This window comes from Pleurodeles waltl, chromosome 2_2 (genome assembly GCF_031143425.1).
Source record: "Pleurodeles waltl isolate 20211129_DDA chromosome 2_2, aPleWal1.hap1.20221129, whole genome shotgun sequence".
NCBI lineage: Eukaryota > Metazoa > Chordata > Amphibia > Caudata > Salamandridae > Pleurodeles > Pleurodeles waltl.
Genome location: NC_090439.1, coordinates 243,900,444 through 243,920,931, shown reverse-complemented (window position 1 = coordinate 243,920,931; position 20,488 = coordinate 243,900,444). Strand labels below are relative to the sequence as shown.

General features: G+C 43.9%; 1 protein-coding gene across 2 annotated transcripts in view; it reads right to left on the bottom strand.

Annotated features, from left to right (window-relative positions):
- MED10 (mediator complex subunit 10) overlaps positions 1-20,488 on the bottom strand; it is a 78,737-nt gene that overhangs the window by 22,712 nt on the left and 35,537 nt on the right. The window contains exon 4 of one of the 2 annotated variants that reach the window (XM_069219706.1): positions 439-532. In XM_069219706.1, coding sequence (XP_069075807.1) covers positions 440-532 — 93 coding nt within the window. In that variant the 3' untranslated portion in view covers position 439. Of the gene's footprint in view, positions 1-438; positions 533-559; positions 1,162-20,488 lie in introns of those variants that run through there. The other variant, XM_069219705.1, reaches the window with a different exon arrangement.

The window sequence follows — 20,488 nt, the reverse complement described above, 5'->3', positions numbered from 1 at the left end:
GAATCAGCTCTGCATGTTCCTGAAAGCTGGGAAGATGGTGACTTTAGTACAGCAAACTGTCCATTGATGCCATGTTATAGGGAAAAACAGGCACCTATCTTGAGCACTTTTTCCCCATTTTGCCCCCAACATTCTCAAATGTTTGCTATATTTTGCCTATTATCTCAGTCCCCTGCAGGGGAAACCTCAAACCCTGGGTACTTTTAGAATCCCCAGGATGTTGGGAAAAAAAAAGGAAAAAAGAACGCAAATTTAGCATGGATACTTTATTTGGAAAATAAGTCACAGATCTTTAAGTGTGAACTACCCCAAATATCCAAAAAAGGGCTCAAAACGGTGGGGTGTGAACAGGCCAGCAGCTAAGGGGTTAAATGCTCCACGAGGCCATTTCAAGATGTGATTGGCAATATCTGAAGCCAAGGGTTGAACGGCACTTACCTCAAACATGCCAATGGGTTGAAGGGGCTGACCCAAAGCCTTTTCTGTGTGCTGAAAGCAGATACTGGATCACCATACTTATAGAATTCCAACACTGGAACATATTAACAGAGGCAGCTCATCATCATAAACTAGTACTCATTTTATTATTAAAGTACTGAACGAAAAAGGACAAACTTGTTCTTTACCTTGTGGCTTGACAACTTAATTTCACAAAAAAGCAGAAAAATATATACATACAAATGTAAATAAACAAAAGTGTATTCGAACATTCAAAATATCCGTTTTTCACACTTCTTCAGCCCTTACAAAATTAACACTGGAAATAACGTCACACATGAGTTTGCAATGTTTACCTCTACCAAAATCTGATAAAAGATCTGGTTTCGAACCACCAAATAAAGTCTATTAGTACAGATAAAAGGGCACTTTTAATCCCATTTTGAAAACTGTGACAAGATGTTCCCTTCAGGTTGAACAGCATCCTTGTTCTGCAATGCTGATAAGAGTAGAGCCTGCACTCCTCCATCAAAGAGAGCCTTGAGGGAAAACCAATGTCCTTTCAAAACAAAAGGCATCTTCCTCAAGCAAATTGAGTCACAAGGGGGTTGAGGTCACTGCTGCTTATGACGGAGAGTGATCTTCCCCTCTGATAGTTTTGTACTTTGCCATGTCCTCTGGAAATACTTTACTCAACTCTTGAATCAATAAACTTTTAAATTTCTAGAAAAAACAAAAAACAAAAGCAATATGAGATTAGGTTTCAAAAACTGTACCTTCTGGCCCTCATAACAATTTAAAACGTTTAACTTTTATTGCTATAGTAATATTTCCTCTGTCGTTTATTGGCTAAACCTTCAAGCTAACACCAATTGAAGCTCAGTACCCAAAATGCATTTAATGGCCAAGACCATTTAGAGAAAACAGTTGATGCTTAGTTCTGAGTACATCTTTAGCTGACAGAACTCAGCCAATAAATGCAATCAAGCTTCTGTCCATGGGCACTGATGTCTCTGCTGACCGTCTAAACAAAATTTCAGTGAGCAGCCAGTGTGTCATTGGTCAGCGGTGATCCTTCCGAATGAAAGATTTTAAGCATGGAAACTTCTTGAGTTTTTAACCTAACAAAGTCCTGGAAGATATGATACTTTGATTTCTCGATATGAAGAAAATAAAACCATCTTATCTGTAACTGCAGTTCTTCATTATTAGTTTTCCAATCAATGACAGTTGTTAAATTCATTGACGGAAGCGCGTCAAGAGGTGTGTCCAGGGGCAGGAGCCCTTTAAATTTCAACAGCGCTCCCGCCGTCGCGGGAAGCGCGTCAAGAGGTGTGTCCAGGGGCAGGAGCCCTTTAAATTTCAACAGCGCTCCCGCCGTCGCGGGAAGCGCGCGGGCGGCGCCCGGGCAAAGCCCGGGCCAAGGGCGGGCCCGTCCTTGCCAGGAAGAGGCAGGGCAGGGCCACCCCCCTAACTTTCACATCAAGACACTCGGCCTAGGCAGCTCATAAGTAGCTGGCCGTCTGAAGGTACTGTGCCAAAAAGGTCCTTTTATAGAGGGCCTTAGGTTGGAAGCAACCCTCTCCCAGCAAAGTGCTTTTCTTATTATTACCTGCTAGATTTGAAGTGGGTCCGGGCCGGGTCGCTGTCTCTCTACTGTATTACAAGAAATGTACTTGTAATTTTTGAGTGTTAAACCTTTACTTAAATACCTGTCATATTCATTGTTAGTATTTATCATTTAGGCTTACCCCCACTAGACTTATTTCTACTCTTGTCCATAAATACATATTTGTCCTCGGGTTTCATTAGAGCTGAAGTATCATATAGGTGGCTCAAAGCATGGGAAAACGTAAGGCATCAGAACCCCCAAGGGGAAAAGAGAAATCTACAAAAAAACTCAGGAATGCGGGCGAGAATTGCACTATAGACGAAATTGATGATCTTATTGAGGAGGTAGAGTCATTATTATGTAGTAGGGCCACTGTCCGGGAGGGACCTGATAAAAAGATTACCTCTTACTACACAAAGAAAGTTGAACTAAAGGAAGATATAGTGATAGACACTATTAGTCACCTAGAGGGGGAGGTATCACCCGATATTAGGTCTGGTAGCCCTAAGGATGCTACAACTCGATCCAGACATCCATGCTCCATAGATAGTACTAGGATGAAGGGCCACATACAGGAGTGTGAAGTTGTATGTTCCAATAAATATGCAGTCTTGGCAGAACTTGATAGTAATAAAGAACAGAATACACAAGAGGGAGAATTGCTGAACGAGTTATACCCAACTATTCCAATTGTACAGGTACTTAGAGAGAGGATCTCTCCATGCAACTTAGAACCAGTGAATCCCCCAAAACATAAAACAAGAACTATAGCAGACCTCTATGACCTACTCTCTGGATTAATACAGGAAGTTAAGGACCTGAAACTTGAAGTAAAAACCCTATCAGATATTGTGGAAAAGGAGGGGGGTAGGGGTACCCACAAAGCTCAGTGCGAAAAGGAGACCCCCCCTATATCACTTCAGCCACAAGGTAGACCCACACGTTCTCAAAATTTGACTACTAACCCCAACCCTACCCCAGCTATAGCCAAGATTTTTCAGCAACCGCAGGGATATACGAGAGGGGTAAACGGGGAAAATACTGGCCCACGCAATTACCCTAGAAGTAATGCTAGTGATCTATGCCAAAAAATAGGGAATCCACGAAGAGAATCCCGTTTGGTAAAAGGGCCCCAAAAGGGGAATGTGGAGCTTACCCAGATCACCCATCCCCAAGCATCTCATGACCGTAACTATTATACTACATGGAATCGGCATTCTGTGGGGGATAGGTTTCCCATTAGGAACAATGTTGTATATCTATTAAATGTCCCAAAATTGGCCATAGATAGTAGTGAAGACGAAGATTCCTTAAAGAATAAGCTTACACATTGGATTAGGACCAAAAGACACTGTCTATCCATAATTCATTCAGATATTAAGAGGGCAGAAAGAATCTCAGGGGGGTTGGGGCAACATGATGTTATTGCATTAACACTTAAGGATGGAAGCTTATCCAGAGGCCTGATCGACATGGAACAGAGAACCGCCGCCCCCACGATCAATGCCATGAGGTTCAGTTCGGAACCTTACACTACCAAACCCCTAGTCCCGAGGCCTAAGTATAATGAAATGGAGGGACTGCAAAATAGAAACTCCGATTCCAATCTTGAAAGAGTAGATTGACTACTCCAGATTGATCAGGCACAAGTGGGACTAATTGGGGACCCAATAGTAGGTGAGCCCCTCATAGGGTTTGATCCTCATGTAACAGGGGCAGGGAATATAGTGGAGTCTCTGCCCCGTAGGATAGATTCGACAGCATATTTGAGCCCTACTTCTAATGCTATTACCCCAATCGGGAGGGGTCCTATCACTATGATCTCCTGGAGTGTAGCAGGCTTAAAAAATAAGCTTACAGACCCGGAATGGCAGGACTATATTGATCAATATCATGTCTGTCTCTTTCAAGAAACTTGGCTTAAAGACCCACCGTATAAGCTAGGATATAAAACCTACTTTATTAGTGCAATTTCAGCTGCCAGAGGGAGACCGTCGGGGGGACTGGTTGTCTGGGTGAAAATCTCACTAAATGTTGAGATACGTATGCAAGACACAGAGTCAGATGACATTTTATGGTTGGTAATGGGGGGAGAAAATAAGATAATATCCCACTTATTCAATGTATATATAAGACCTAGAAGGACAAACTTGGAGTCGCCTGAAATAACTTTATTAGACGATCTGCTTAAAATGATCCCAGGAGGAGAGACAATTATGATAGGGGGCGACCTTAACTGTAATTATGAACCCATAACTGGATTTGAACATCTAGCAGAAGAAGAGGATAGAGCCAGAGCAATTCCTTATTTAACAATAGAAAAAACCGTCCCAGGCACAGTGGCTGCATTGCAACTTATGGGCCTTACATTAAAACATGGACTGAGGGCATGTAATGGTAGAGTGGGTGAAGGAGGCCTTAATTTGGATACCTTCCAGAGAGGCAACTCTACCTCGAAAATAGATTATATTTTACATAGTATAAGTACATGGGGAAGATTAGTGACTTTTAAAATAGATAAAAGAAGGGAAAGTGACCACTTTCCGTTAATAATTGAACTTAGCGCCCACCTCCTAGATTTGGATTTGGAATATGCAGAACATAATAAGGTGGAGTTACAACCTTCCCTCAGTAACAACAGACGGGATATAAAATGGCCTGCAATAATAGGCAATCTGGAGACTATGACAAATATTTACCATACATATTCTAATCTCCTAGAGCCTTATGTTGAAAATGAACTTACTGATATCCCCATCACGGCCATCCACCAAGCAATGAGTATTGCACTAAGACCCTTCCTGACCAAACAGCCACGGTACAAGCCCAAAAAGGAGAAGGTGCAGATCACCCCAAGCAGCCCATGGTACACTATTAAATGTAGGGAGAGGAAAAAAATAGCTGATAGAGGCTCTAAAGCAAAAGAACCAATTGGCCATACAACAGGCAAGGGCCAGCTACAAGAAAACACTGGCAACTGCCCAAAGCAACTGGGAGGATCAAAAATGGCAAGATCTCCTGGAAGCAGCAAAAACCAGTGACGCTAGGAACTTCTGGAAAATAGTTACCCATGGTAGTAAAGAGGGGATAATTTCTACTGATCATCATATAGATCCCAATACATGGGTTAACCATTTCACTCACCTTTATTCTGACCCCCCCAGCCTTGATTTCTATCCCTCAAGACATATAACACTAGCTACTCAGGGCATCTTACCCGAGTTACAATTTAGCCTGGAGGAGACGGTGAACGCCATTGAAGCAATCAAGCTGGGGAAAGCCCCCGGTTTGGACAAAATCCCGGGGGACCTGTTCAAACATAGTTTAGAAATTTGGGCACCCTATCTAAATCTTTTAAGTAACGCTATAGCAAGGGGAGGTCTTGTCCCCGAGACATGGAAAGGGGCAGAAATAATCCCAGTCTTCAAAAAAGGTTCCAGGGATGAACCAGGGAATTATAGACCAATTAGCCTCTTAGATGTCACGCAAAAAGTATATGCTAGACAGCTGCTGAATAGGATTAACAGCTGGATAGATGGAAACAGCATACTGACCATATACCAAGCCGGCTTTAGACACCAGACGAGCACAGTCGATCAGGCCTTTAGGCTATTGACGATAATGTGGAAATATACTAGACTAACGAAAGGCCATCTCTATATCGCATTTGTGGATCTGCGCGCAGCCTTTGATCTAGTGCCAAGGGACTCCCTATGGGCTGCGTTAGGGAAACAGGATATGCCAGGGAACCTTTTGAGCCAGCTAGAGAGACTACATGAGAATACATTTGCAAAGGTTCGGTGGGGGCCAAAGGGAGAGTTGACAGACCCAATACCTATTAAGAGGGGGGTGAGACAGGGTTGTGTGCTTGCCCCAACCCTCTTCTCACTATACATTAATGATCTGGTTCATTTTCTGAAACAAAGCAACCATGACTCACCAAGATTGAACGGTGATCCTGTCCCCGCCCTCCTCTTTGCAGATGATACTATCCTATTATCTCAAACTCCCATGGGCTTGCAAACTCTATTAGATACATTTAGCGAGTATTGCAGCCTGAAGGGATTAGAAATTAACACAAACAAGACCAAATACCTGACTGTTAACCCTCATAAAGCACTCAAGGGAAACATTCGGATTAGAGGGCAGGCATTGGAACGAGTAACAAATTTCAATTATCTAGGGATACTCCTTGATGCCAAATTGTCATGGACACCGCATGTTAATAAAGCTGCTATTTCCTTGGCGCATAGCTCCATGGCAATTAGCAAAAATTACAAATGCTCAAGGTCTAGTATTGTTTCACCAGTATTTGAGATCTATAGGTGCAAAGCACAGGTTGCTGCTCTATATGGTGCTGAACTCTGGGGATTCATAAATCTAACCCCATTGGTTACCCAGGAAAATAATTTTATGAGGGGGGTACTCTGTCTCCCTCCATCTACTCCACTGATTCCTTTAACCTATGATATCAACATGAAACAAATAGGTAAATTGGCAGCCTTGAGGCCCTTGCTTTACTGGTGTAGACTTTGGTCTAACCCTGAATTAATCCATTATAGGCAAGCGCTAATTGAGATTATAGACTTGGACAAGGCAATTTCCCTCCCGTGGCTCCATTATATAAGACAATGCTTTTACACTCTTGGCCTAAAATTTTACTGGGAAGAACCATACACACTAACAAAACAATCTAAGATTCAACTAAAACAAGTATTTTGGGACTTTACCCTAAACAGCCCTCTCTACAGCAAGGATCTAGGTAGACTCACTTTAAGTTTCCTGGATATGAAACCATTACCGTATGCTGAGGAATGGATAGATACTATCCAACCTAGACGAGCAAAAGTCTTATTTATGAAGCTTCGATATGGGACTCTCCAGGTTAAGGCTTTTACTTCTAAATGGGGCCCCTTCAATGGGAGAACACAAGAGGTGATTTGTGGGCTGTGCAATATGGAGACTCCTGAAACTACGGACCATGTCCTTTTAAACTGCAATGCCTATGATAAACCAAGGAGGAAATGGCTTCGACCTATCTGCAGGAACGTTGGAATCAGGAACTATAATGAAGCAGCAAGATTCTTGAGATCTAGTACGATACCATATGTTGTCTTTGGTTTAAGCCGGTTTTTACTAGCAATTTCATTTATTAGAGACAAGGCGGGCCTAAGGCTCTAGGATTCAGTTATTTATTCACTTTATTTAAATAGTCCTCCCCTACCTAAGCAAAATAAGTGCCTGATGGCACTGGAGGCAAATTCTAAGGGTTTTATAAAAATGTAATACTGTAATTGATTCTTATTTATAGCTTTTAAGATTAATATTCCCTTTTATCCAGACAGTCGGCTTTTAGTAGCCAAATGAGTGTTAATTGCTGATGGAATAATGTGTCTTTTGTAATACTTGATTGTTTGCCTTTTATGGCTTTCAGCCGAACATAGGCATGTATGGGAAAAGAAATCGTTGGGCATTAGGGATTCCCTTTCAGCTCTTAAAAACTAGTAAAACAAGACCACATGCGATGGTGGAAGGCACATTGCCAAGATTCTTAGAGGCACTTTGGTATGCTAAGGACAAATGTCCTACAAAAGAAGCACGAAATTCTATTCTTACAATGGTCATTATTTGTGCTTACTTATAGTCCTAGAGACCAAGTGAACTTTCTTGCCAGTACACAGCCATAGCTATTAACAGTCAGATATCAATCCCATTTGCTTTGTGCACACAGATTGTATTTATGACCACTCTATAATATTCTTGGTGATTTGTAAAGTGATGTGTACTGTGTATTTTTATAATGTTTTAATCGATCAATTACTTATTCCTTTTCTTTTATCTAACTGTACTGTATGACCTAGGGGGAGTCCTGGATTTTATTTTTTTCTTCTTATAATCTTTTGATGGGTCTGGTTTTACTGTTTTTACCAAATTGCTTTTGTTTTCTTTTAGAAATGTATGAATTGTGTTGGCATGCTTTTATGGTATTGTTTTACCGAAATAAAGCTGAATTGAATTTTCTTTAAATTCATTTTCCAAGGTCAAGTAGGATTTCAGAAAGTTTCAAGACATGAAATAGAAAACGAAGCCGGATTTTAAACAAAGCAAAAAACAAAACAAAAGTACACAAGAAGTCCACTTTGACTTCTACAATGCATATGATCACAAACACTGGAGAAGAGTTATCAGCAGCAAGCTGGGCATTATCGGCTGAAGCTCAACAAGTGGGCCGTCATGGAAGGAGGCTGGACCTATTGTTCAGTGTAACCTCCTGAAGTCGCAAAAACAGATACGATACTCTGGTGCCTCAAAACGCTCCGAGGAAGAAGACTACACTTCCCAATATTTCGCTGCCCTCTCACCCAGAAATAAAAAGAAAGCTCAACCTCATGGTGCCATGGTTCACTAAAGCCTCCATGCCAAGGAAGAGAGAGAGCTTCAACTCGATGGTAAAACAGCAGCCGTAAAACTGTGGTAAGTGCAGACCTCACAAGTCTTCTTCTCCTGGATAACACATGTTCCTTCCTATAATCCTGAAAAACAGATCTGAAGAAAAGCTCACTAGGTTAGAGGGAACAACTGACCTATGGGCAGTGAAGGTGACCTACGTAAGTGAGATCCTATTGAGATAGCACCATACTTACTCACGGATAGTGCTGCACTCAATTTCGGAGAATGTCTTATCTTAACATTCTTCCAATTAAACGTTTATTTTACGCTGCAAATACACCAGAAAGTCTTAAAGAGATTTTATCCCAACAGACGTACGGAGAAACAGCAGTGGGAGAAATTTCTACTCTCCCCTCTTGGCAGCTGAGAACCCACAGAACAGGAATGACCAAGGGCGTTAGGGAAGTAACAAATTCCATATCCTGCACAAACGGAACAGTTAAACCACTGCATGGGCAACTTATTGCAAATGAAACACAAATGAGCACTGCAGCCTGATTTTTTCAGTTAATCCAAATATTTCAGACTTAAGATTGCACAAAAATGCTAACACATAAAATACTATTGTTTTGTATGGTAAGAGTGTCCCTTCTAAAATACTGCACCCATTATACTAGTTTCAACTACAATGGAGTAAAAGCTCTAACCTTATGTAACTCATGTACGAGTCTCAGGATTTCAGAGTGAGAGGCACATTATTTGCTCCCTGATGTACGGGCTCTAAGGGCACCACATGTTGGAACTTGTTCAGAGTTTTTAAACAAGCATTGGCAAAGCCAATAGGTTTCGCCTGTCTTTTTCTATGTAACTGGGGTACAAATACTTACAAAGTTATAAGAATGTTTGTTTTATTAAATTAAAAACAAACATGACATTTTTCTAATAGTTGTAAGCCAGTTACACAGAAAAAAAAAGACAAAGGCGAAATGTACTGGCATGTGGGAAAGATGTAAGATGGTGGCAGAACACAAGGAACACAAAAGGATGATGGACAGAGTGCTGAAACTTTTCAAATATTTAAACCCAGGTCTGTGACGGGGTAATCAATCATTCTTTTGCTCACAATGCTACTCCAGTTTGGACCTAGCCATATGCAAATCAGTATTGACCCTGTCCCCATGGGAACAGTCCAGCCCGAACTGCCAGGCCTTCCCTGGACCGGAAACAAGCAACCGTCCATCATCCTTTAGTGTTGCTAAAGCCACCGTAAGTGGTCAGGGTATGTGCAGACGTGCATCACTTGCTTACTGTGCCACTGGATTCAAGCTAGCCTGGCTGAAGAGGGGTGATACCCTGAAACCGGTCCCAGGATGCTTGTTTCCAGTCCCAGGAGGACCTGGCAGGACAGTTTGGGTTTCTGTTCCCATGGAGAGCAGGGTCAAGACTTGCATATGACTGGGTCCAAACTGGGGTGGCATGGTGAGAAAACGAACAATAGATTAAACCCAGATCTGTGGCTGAGGGTGTGTGTTTGAAAAGTTTCAGCACGCCGTCCATCATCCTTTTGTGATGCAGAACCCAGAGGAAGACAGCAGAACACAGAGGAAGACAGCAGAACACAGAGGATTGCAGAAGAGAGAACATGAAAGAAGAGAGAAGACGGGGAAGGCAGAAAAAGAGAGAAGACGTGAGAAGACAGAAGAAGGGGGAAGACAGAAGACAGGAGAAAAGAAGACATGAGAAGAATGCAGACGTGTGAAGAGTGCAGACTTGAGAAGACAGAAGGCGGCATGCAGTAAAGAAGACAGAAGACGGTATGCAGAAAGGAAAAAATAAAATAGACGGCTACAAAGATAGAAGACAGAAGAAGGCATCAAAGAAGAAGGCGTCAGCGAAGTAAGACAACAACATTCAGGAAAAAAAAAAAAGAAGAAGACAACAACGAAGAAAGAAGACCGAGACGACGTCAGCGAAGAAGGAAGACGTGTCGCATAGACTGTCATTCTAATGAGAATGCTGGATTTTGAGCAGCAGAATCGCCCGCGGCGTGGGAGACGAAGTCTGACCCACTGCGGGTGACACCTGTCGCTCCAATTTAGGTTTTGCTCCAACTAACTAGCAGTGCCTCATCTCTACCCGAGGGCAGGGATGACTGGGCAGCCGAGCGCATGACAATTGGTTTCTCAGGGAAGCCGTGGTCATTCAGGTCTCATCCGTTTCTCTCAGTTACCTTAGTCTCATATATATATATATATATATATATATATATATATATATATATATATATATATATATATATATAAATATATATATATGACAAACAGAGGCAGTTAATGTTCGAATAAAGATTTAAATAAAACTACTGCATCTTAGATAGCAAAGCGTGAGCTGCAATTACCAGGACGACACAGCATGACATTATTAAAATTTTACGAGGAGAGTGAAGCATAGAAATAACACTATCATATTGTCACTATGGTCAATAGACTAACTCCTACCTCGGCTTTGATTGAGTACAGCATGTTAAGCTCTAAATCTGCCCTTCAGGTTCCCCCAGGGAAGACATCATCCCCTATACCTGAGCAAAGGCCTGCGGTCTGCGTGAGCATCAATAGCGGAGCATACGGCAACCAGCATACAGTCGTGGTTCTCTGGCTGGAATCTCCCTCTAACGTGTAAGGGACAAGGAAGTGTTTTTCTTTTTTTTTAAACAACACAGCTGATGTTCTGAGAAAAGGTCCCTATGTAAGGATATGTGTTTTCTAGGAATGTTGGAGACTAAACTTCTACCAAGTTCACCGCCAATGTACTGTGCTGTAGCCTTGGAAGAAGCACAGAGTGAGCAAGAATGTCTTGTTTGAGAACAGATTGCTGGCCTAGGAAAAAACAGTTAGATAAACAGAAAATAAAACAAGACGGTAAAAGTGGCTATTGTAACAATAATAAAATAAAGTCAAATAAAATATATCTAGGTTAGAGTGCAGAGTGGCTTGGCCTAGTGTGTTAAACTAAGGTGCATGGAGCTATAGCTAAAACGGCTACACAACAGCAGCACACAAGAAGAAAAAAAGAAGTACCTTTAGTATTGCAGCTAGCAGAAAGGACACTGGCCAGTGTCCAATAGGAAGTAACCGGAAGGCGTACTAGGTTCACAGACAACTCTACAGCAAGACTGGCGAAGAAGACAAAGACGACAGTAGGAAGTGACGTGAAGACGTTGTGCTGGTCAATCCAAAGCAGGTAAATCAGAGCGGCGTTGGAGTGAGCCAATGGTAAGCTCAGGTAAGTAAAGGGGCTGGTTCCAAGCCCCTTTTAAGTTTTTTTACCAACTAAAGATTACACAAGAATGGGCACAAGCGCGCAGGAGAAACCCAAAAAGAGGGATTTGCTACCTAGCAATGAATTAAAGTAGTGACCAAAGCTCCAGCTGGAGTAATGTGGATGGGGCAGGTGTGATACAGAGTTATGCAGCTTAACCCCTTCGCTGCCAGGCCTTTTCCCCCTCCTGTGCCAGGCCTTTTTTTGCCTATTTGGGGCAGTTCGCGCTTAGGCCCTCATAACTTTTTGTCCACATAAGCTAACCAAGCCAAATTTGCGTCCTTTTTTTCCAACATCCTAGGGATTCTAGAGGTACCCAGACTTTGTGGGTTCCCTTGAAGAAGGCCAAGAAATTGGCCAAAATACAGTGAAAATTTCGTTTTTTTCAAAAAAATTGGAAAAAGTGGCTGCAGAAGAAGGCTTGTGGTTTTTCCCCTGAAAATGGCATCAACAAAGGGTTTGCGGTGCTAAACTCAGCAGCTTCCCAGCTTTCAGGAACAGGCAGACTTGAATCAGAAAACCCAATTTTTCAACACAATTTTGGCATTTTACTGGGACATACCCCATTTTTGCAATTTTTTGTGCTTTCAGCCTCCTTCCAGTCAGTGACAGAAATGGGCATGAAACCAATGCTGGATCCCAGAAACCTAAACATTTCTGAAAAGTAGACAAAATTCTGAATTCAGCAAGGGGTCATTTGTGTAGATCCTACAAGGGTTTCCTACAGAAAATAACAACTGAAAAAGAAAAATATTGAAATTGAGGTGAAAAAAACATAAATGTTTCTCTACGTTTTACTCTGTAACTTTTCCTTGCAATGTCAGATTATCGAAAGCAATATACTGTTACGTCTGCTGGACTCCTCTGGTTGCGGGGATATATAGGGCTTGTAGGTTCATCAAGAACCCAAGGAACCCAGAGCCAATAAATGAGCTGCACCCTGACGTGCGTTTTCATTCTATACCGGGTATACAGCAATTCATTTGCTGAAATATAAAGAGTAAAAAATTGCTATCAAGAAAACCTTTGCATTTCCAAAAAGGGCACAAGATAAGGTGCTGAGGAGCAGTGGTTATTTGCACATCTCTGAATTCCGGGGTGACCATACAAGCATGTGAATTATAGGGAATTTCTCAAATAGATGTCTTTTTTACACACTCTCCTATATTTGGAAGGAAAAAATGTAGAGAAGGACAAGGGGCAATAGCACTTGTTTTGCTAATCTATGTTCCCCCAAGTCTCCCGATAAAAATGATACCTCACTTGTGTGGGTAGGCCTAGCGCCCGCGACAGGAAACGCCCCAAAGCGCAACGTGGACACATCCAAAATTTTGGGAGAAAACAGAGGTGTTTTTTGCGAAGTGCCTACCTGTAGATTTTGGCCTCTAGCTCAGCCGGCACCTAGGGAAACCTACCAAACCTGTGCATTTCTGAAAACTAGAGACCTAGGGGAATCCAAGGAGGGGTGACTTGCCGGGCTCGGACCAGGTTCTGTTACCCAGAATCCTTTGCAAACCTCAAAATTTGGCTAAAAAAAACACATGTTCCTCACATTTCTGTGGCAGAAAGTTCTGGAATCTGAGAGGAGCTACAAATTTCCTTCCACCCAGCGTTCCCCCAAGTCTCCCGATAAAAATGATACCTCACTTGCGTGGGTAGGCCTAGCGCCGGCGACAGGAAACACCCCAAAGCGCAACGTGGACACATCCTAAATTTTGGAAAAAAACAGAGGTGTTTTTTGCGAAGTGCCTACCTGTAGATTTTGGCCTCTAGCTCAGCCGGCACCTAGGGAAACCTACCAAACCTGTGCATTTCTGAAAACTAGAGACCTAGGGGAATCCAAGGAGGGGTGACTTGCGGGGCTCGGACCAGGTTCTGTTACCCAGAATCCTTTGCAAACCTCAAAATTTGGCTAAAAAAAACACATGTTCCTCACATTTCTGTGGCAGAAAGTTCTGGAATCTGAGAGGAGCTACAAATTTCCTTACACCTAGCGTTCCCCCAAGTCTCCCGATAAAAATGATACCTCACTTGTGTGGGTAGGCCTAGCGCCCGCGACAGGAAACGCCCCAAAGCGCAACGTGGACACATCCAAAATTTTGGGAGAAAACAGAGGTGTTTTTTGCGAAGTGCCTACCTGTAGATTTTGGCCTCTAGCTCAGCCGGCACCTAGGGAAACCTACCAAACCTGTGCATTTCTGAAAACTAGAGACCTAGGGGAATCCAAGGAGGGGTGACTTGCGGGGCTCGGACCAGGTTCTGTTACCCAGAATCCTTTGCAAACCTCAAAATTTGGCTAAATAAACACATGTTCCTCACATTTCTGTGGCAGAAAGTTCTGGAATCTGAGAGGAGCTACAAATTTCCTTCCACCCAGCGTTCCCCCAAGTCTCCCGATAAAAATGATACCTCACTTGCGTGGGTAGGCCTAGCGCCGGCGACAGGAAACACCCCAAAGCGCAACGTGGACACATCCTAAATTTTGGAAAAAAACAGAGGTGTTTTTTGCGAAGTGCCTACCTGTAGATTTTGGCCTCTAGCTCAGCCGGCACCTAGGGAAACCTACCAAACCTGTGCATTTCTGAAAACTAGAGACCTAGGGGAATCCAAGGAGGGGTGACTTGCGGGGCTCGGACCAGGTTCTGTTACCCAGAATCCTTTGCAAACCTCAAAATTTGGCTAAAAAAACACATGTCCCTCACATTTCTGTGGCATAAAGTTCTGGAATCTGAGAGGAGCTACAAATTTCCTGCCACCCAGCGTTCCCCTAAGTCTCCCGATAAAAATGATACCTCACTTGCGTGGGTAGGCCTAGCGCCGGCGACAAGAAACACCCCAAAGCGCAACATGGACACATCCCTTTTTTTTTTTTAAAGAAAACAGTGCCTACCTGTGGATTTTGGCCTGTAGCTCACCCGGCACCTAGGGAAACCTACCAAACCTGTGCATTTCTGAAAACTAGAGACCTAGGGGAATCCAAGATGGGGTGACTTGCGGGGCTCGGACCAGGTTCTGTTACCCAGAATCCTTTGCAAACCTCAAAATGTGGCTAAAAAAACACATGTTCCTCACATTTCTGTGGCAGAAAGTTCTGGAATCTGAGAGGAGCCACAAATTTCCTTCCACCCAGCGTTCCCCTAAGTCTCTCAATAAAAATGGTACCTCACTTCTGTGGGTAGGCCTAGCGCCCACGAAAGGAAATGGCCCAAAACACAACGTGGACAGAACATATTTTTTCACAGAAAACAGAGGTGTTTTTTGCAAAGTGCCTACCTGTGGAGTTTGGCCTCTAGCTCAGCCGGCCCCGGGGAGGGGGGGGGGGGGGCAGGAATGCCCTAAAATAAATTCCCCCCCCCCCAGCCCCCACTCCCCCCGGGAGCGGCCCTTGCCTAAGGGGTCGCTCCCCCTGCGTGACATTGTCGCCAAAAAACAAATCCCAGGTGCCTAGTGGTTTCTGCCCCCTTGGGGGCAGATTGACCTAAAATCGGCCAATCTGCCCCCAAGTGGGGCAGAAATGGCCTAAATACAATTTGCCCCCCAGGGGAGCGACCCTTGCCTGATGGGTCGCTCCCCATCTCGAAAAAAACAAACAAACAAAAAAAACAAACACAACAAAAAAATGTGCCCTGGTGCCCTGAGGGTTCTGCCCCCAGGGGGGGCAGAAATGGCCTAAAATAAATTGCCCTCCCCCCCAGGGAGCGACCCTTGCCTAAGGGGTCGCTCCCTTTGCGTGAAATTCACGCAAAGAAAAAATTCCCTGGTGTCTAGTGGTTTCTACCCCCCTTGGGGGCAGATTGGCCTCATCAAAATAGGCCAATCTGCCCCCAAGGGGGGCAGAAATGGCCAAAATATAATTTTCCCCCAAGGGGAGCGACCCTTGCCTAAGGGGTCGCTCCCCACCAAAAAAAAAAAGAAATGAAACATAAAAAAAAAAATGGTCCCTGGTGCCTAGAGGTTTCTGCCCCCAGGGGGGGGGGCAGAAAAGGCCTTCTCAAAAAAATGCCCCCCCTGGGAGTGACCCTTGCCCAAGGGGTCGCTCCCTTTTGTCAGTTTCAATAAATAAAAAAAAATCCCTGGTGTCTAGTGGGGTTCCAAAAGCCGGATTGCAAGCAATCCGGCTTTTGAAACCCTCGGAGGGACTTCAAAGGGAAGGAAATACCTTTCCTTCCCTTTGAAGCCCCTCCGGGCCTCCCAAGTGATTGAAAAAGAAATGCTTTTGCATTTCTTTTTCAATCGCGCTCGAAGCAGAGCTTCCAGCGCGACTAGGGAGGCCCCTGTGACAAATCAGCGCGCGCTCGCGCGCTGATGTCACGGGGGGTGGGGGGGGGGTCGGGGGTGGAAGGGGAAGGTCTTCTCCTTCCATCCCAACTTTGGGGGGGGGGGGGGGGAGGGGAGTGCACGGGGGCCGCGCTAGCACGCCCCCAAGTTCCCCTGTGCCATGGACGAGATGATCTCGTCCAAGGCACAGGGGAACTGTAGCCTTGGACGAGATCATCTCGTCCAAGGCACAGAACCGGTTAAGCTTCAGCACAGAGCATTTGATCTGCTCTTCTGCCACTGTCCTAAAAATCTGTGGCACTGCTTGTTTTGTTGCCTGTTGTTGGACTGAGGAGGGGCAAGATTTGGAAGGAATAAAACAACGCAGCCCTTATGGAGGCCTAGTTTCCATCCAATGTTTAAAAGAGGGAAAAAAACAGCCTAAACACCATCTTGCGTATGGATCTGCCAAAAGACCATAACTCGTCATGGACAGTGCTACCTACCTTCCTTCCGTAAGATTTTATAATGGTTGATGCTTATGGACAATATTAGAGAGAGAAAAAGCTTTGAGGGGAAAAAATAAGACCACCATCTTTAAGTCTTGTTTACAGTTTGCCAGGCAGAAACTACATTGTCTAGTAGAGCGCCAATGTTATTCAAGTGTACAATTCAAAGAATTTTTAAACATGAAAAGTTGCAGTGTCCAATTACACGCAAACCTTGAAAAGCAAAATAATTTCACTAAACACCCATTCAACAGTTCACCTGTACTCTGCTTTACAAAGCCTAAATCTCAAAGGTTACTTTCATGTTCATTCTAAGCGCCTCTACCTTGGTCGACAATTGAGGAAATAAGGAGAACTACATATAAAATCAACATATGCCTATTCCATCTTGATCAATAGGACTAATGTACAGGGGTGGAGGAATTTATCCACTTTTCTTATAAACCTCTAGTAACTTCAAGAGATCTGTTCCTTATTATTTTCATGTCATATTTCAGCATTTCGTTGATTACAACAGCTTGGCAGATAGCTAAATATGGGCAACACCAAAACCTTTACCTACTATAGTAATCTTTGAGATTCTATCCAACAAAATACCCATCTACAAAATTTAACACACTTATACCAATCCACCCGTAAAGGTAAATTGGCTTGAACATGTGCTAGTCAGGCATGCGGTTTTGTTGTAACTTTTCAAACCAAACAGATGAGGCCTGCGCGTTGATCACTGGCTTATAACCATAGCAAACCCAGTCCTGTTGGAATATAAGCATTTTTGTCAGCAAAAGCCCACAATCTCTGCCCAATCAAATGCTATAATCTCAATCTCTCTCTCAATCTCTCTCTCAATCTCTCTCTCAATCTCTCTCTCAATCTCTCTCTCAATCTCTCTCGTTCTGTTTTTCACAAAGTCTGGTGACAGCTGTGCTATTGTGTCAAACCTGAAATGGAAGGCTAGTGCTGCCCTCGTAACATAGCCGAGGTAGTGTAGGTGATTTAAGCCCTAGTCGCCCCTCGGCAAATAACCGTGGGCCTAAGAAAATACCCTGGGAAGGGCTCCGGGATCAGTGGCAGGAGCAGTGGTGACAGGTCAGTATGGACAATATCACTGACCTTAGGTGATGGAGCAAGGCCTAAAAAAAAAAAAAATAGTATATAGCAAAACAAGGCCCTCGCTCCTGGCAACATCAAAACTTTGGAGAAAGTTTCTGAAGGCCCACCGGACACTGTAGTGTGACAAAGGTAAGCAGCTCACGGCCTAGAGGATCAAGGAGCTTTGGAGTGTGCTGGGGGTGCAGTCTGTGTTTCCCTGGGCCTGGCCTGGGAGATGTGGGACCCTGTAGATGTACGGGCGGACCAGCTCCAAGTAACTGTAGTGAGAAATGAGGAGCACGGTTCCAAGTTGCGCCTCCCAGCCCAAAATAAGGAATGAAGAGGTTTGGTGAACGGTTGAAGCCCCATGACAGGCAAAGGTATTAGAGTTATGCGGACAGGAGGCCGCAAACACAGTTTGCTAATTTTTGGACACTTGCAGGAAAGACCTGACAGCAGCAGTGACCAGCCAAGAACAGAGGAGGTGGCAAAAGTATGCTTGCAACACAATAATGTTTGGTTCGCCGGTTTGCTGGAGAAAATGGAAGGATAAAGTGTAGATCTATTCCCAGAGAAACAGTCAATCCTAAATATACACACAAGAAAACTCCTTTGACCTTTACTGTGGAAAGGGCATATATAGTAAAAGGGCACCTGTCCCTACAATCTGCTCCCCCTCCCCTCCCCCCCAAGAGAATCCTCCTAGACACATGCTGCACAAGCTACTAAATTTTAAAGAGAAATCCTGTAACTTAAGTATCCCAAATTCATAGTCCTTGTACAGTGGACAACAGTAAAGCACACTTCTTCAGAGACTGCAGAGCAAAGGTAACTCCTCCTTGAGGTTAAGACAAAACTGAGGCAACTGGGACTTCCAAATGCTCTACTAATTACTGCTAAGCTCGGTGTCATCAAGAACAAGACCTCCTTCACCAGTTGACACGTGGCAGTGGCTAGGGCGAAATGGAACATCAGGTGACAGAAAAGTATGACCAGCAAAAACATGGAACCAAGATTGAAAAGATGTAATGCATGCAGCAAAGCACAAATCTGGTGGAGACCATTGAACCAACAAGTGAAGACTGAGTGAGTAAGGGTGGCTGCCAATGTGGAAAGCTACAAACACTTGCAGGAACTGGCATCACAAGGAATCCCAGAGTCCTCTCGTAAGAGCTTGGACTCAAAGGAGGAAGAGAGAACAGCCCTCCTGAGACAGGGCCCTTTAATGACATCCATGGCAGCAGTAAATATTGTCAGAATGACTTGACTAATGTAATGGCTGTGATATGTGAGGTATTGGGCCTCAGGGGAAGGCAGTTGGCAGCTAATAAGAATATGGCAAAGAAGTTGAATGGTGGACACAAATAATGACGGGGACTGGGAAACAAGATGTGCATTGATTTATATACAGAATTTTCTCAGGCCCCCTCCCGTTAACAAGTTACACACAATGTTTCAATAGGAAATGGGGAGCACTTAGACTTGTTTGGTGGGCTAAGATTAAAAACAAGGTTAAAGGTTCACTATAGGGGTTGGGAAGGCAAAAGACCTTTTTGTAGTTCGCCAAGCAAGTAGTTTCAAGCTCATACTGCGCAAGTAGGGACAAGGGGATAGGGACAATGGAAGTGAGGATGTTTGTTAGCAGACAAGTGGGAGAAAGAGAGCAGAGCGGGAAGCAGGGACAACAGTCACTGGAGGTAATGGAGGGTGGCCTGACCCAGATGTAAGATGGTATTTCAGAGATCCTATGAGACTGAATAGCGAGTATGGCTCAATATATCAGTGGACATCTGCCTCAATTGAAGAGGACAGAACGTAAAGTCTTGGGAAAAGGCCAATATACTTCATTGGTGCATGCTGGTTTTACCCGAAGGGCTAGAAGAATAGTAACACTAACCAAGAAAAACCCTCCCTTCATTGTTACTAAAACTTGGTCAGACTCTAGGAGGTGTGTTGTGGGAGTATAAGTGACTAGGGGGGAATCTCTGCCTCGCCATAACTAATGTCTGTGTACCGCCAAGACTGCAAAAGGAGGCACTGGAGAACACTAGTTAGAACCTGCTTGAAGTAGAGTTTACCCTATTGATTATAAGGGGGGGACTAAGAAGGGCAAATAACAGAATCCCCCAATGTCTGAGAGCCCAACCAGATGCCACTGGCTCAATGCGTCAGAACATTAGGCCTGACAGACATTGGAGGGTAAAACATAATCAGATAGGCAGTAATCTTATTTCCGTGAGGCGCACAAAACTTTCTCAAGAGTTGACCATGCGTTCTAACCAGCAGGGGAAGCAACACCCCCACACCCCCTCCAACTCTTTCCCCCCTGATAACAGAGGTAGAATATCTGCCACATGGGATGTCTGATCAATCACCACTGATTAGGGTTGAGGGTAAATACTAAAGCTTTTGGGACTAACTGGAGGGTAAATGCCTGAGAGCTGAGAGACCTGGAAACAATGGAGGATATATGGACTGATTATGTTGAAACAGTTGATTATTCGATCCTAGTCTGGGAAGCTCAGAAAACCACGCTATGGGGTAGAATACAAAGCATAATAGTAAAAAAGAAATGGAAGTCCGGGAGACTTAGAACACTGGAGAAGCAGGTACTGGACTTAAAGAGGAAAGTGATAGCACAGCCAGACGTAGATCAGACCTGGGAATTACAGCAATGGTAACAACAGAATATCTAAATGAGGCGCACAACCCATCACTTCTGCATTATCTGATGAGACGGAGGAAGCTGTATGCAGTAGGAGATTAGGCAGGCCACCTCCTAGCCTGGTTGAGCTGGTGGGCAGACTAAGTCGGATGGGATGGGGAAATAATAAATAAAAAAGGGAAGAAAGTGTCACAGGCAATAGAAATA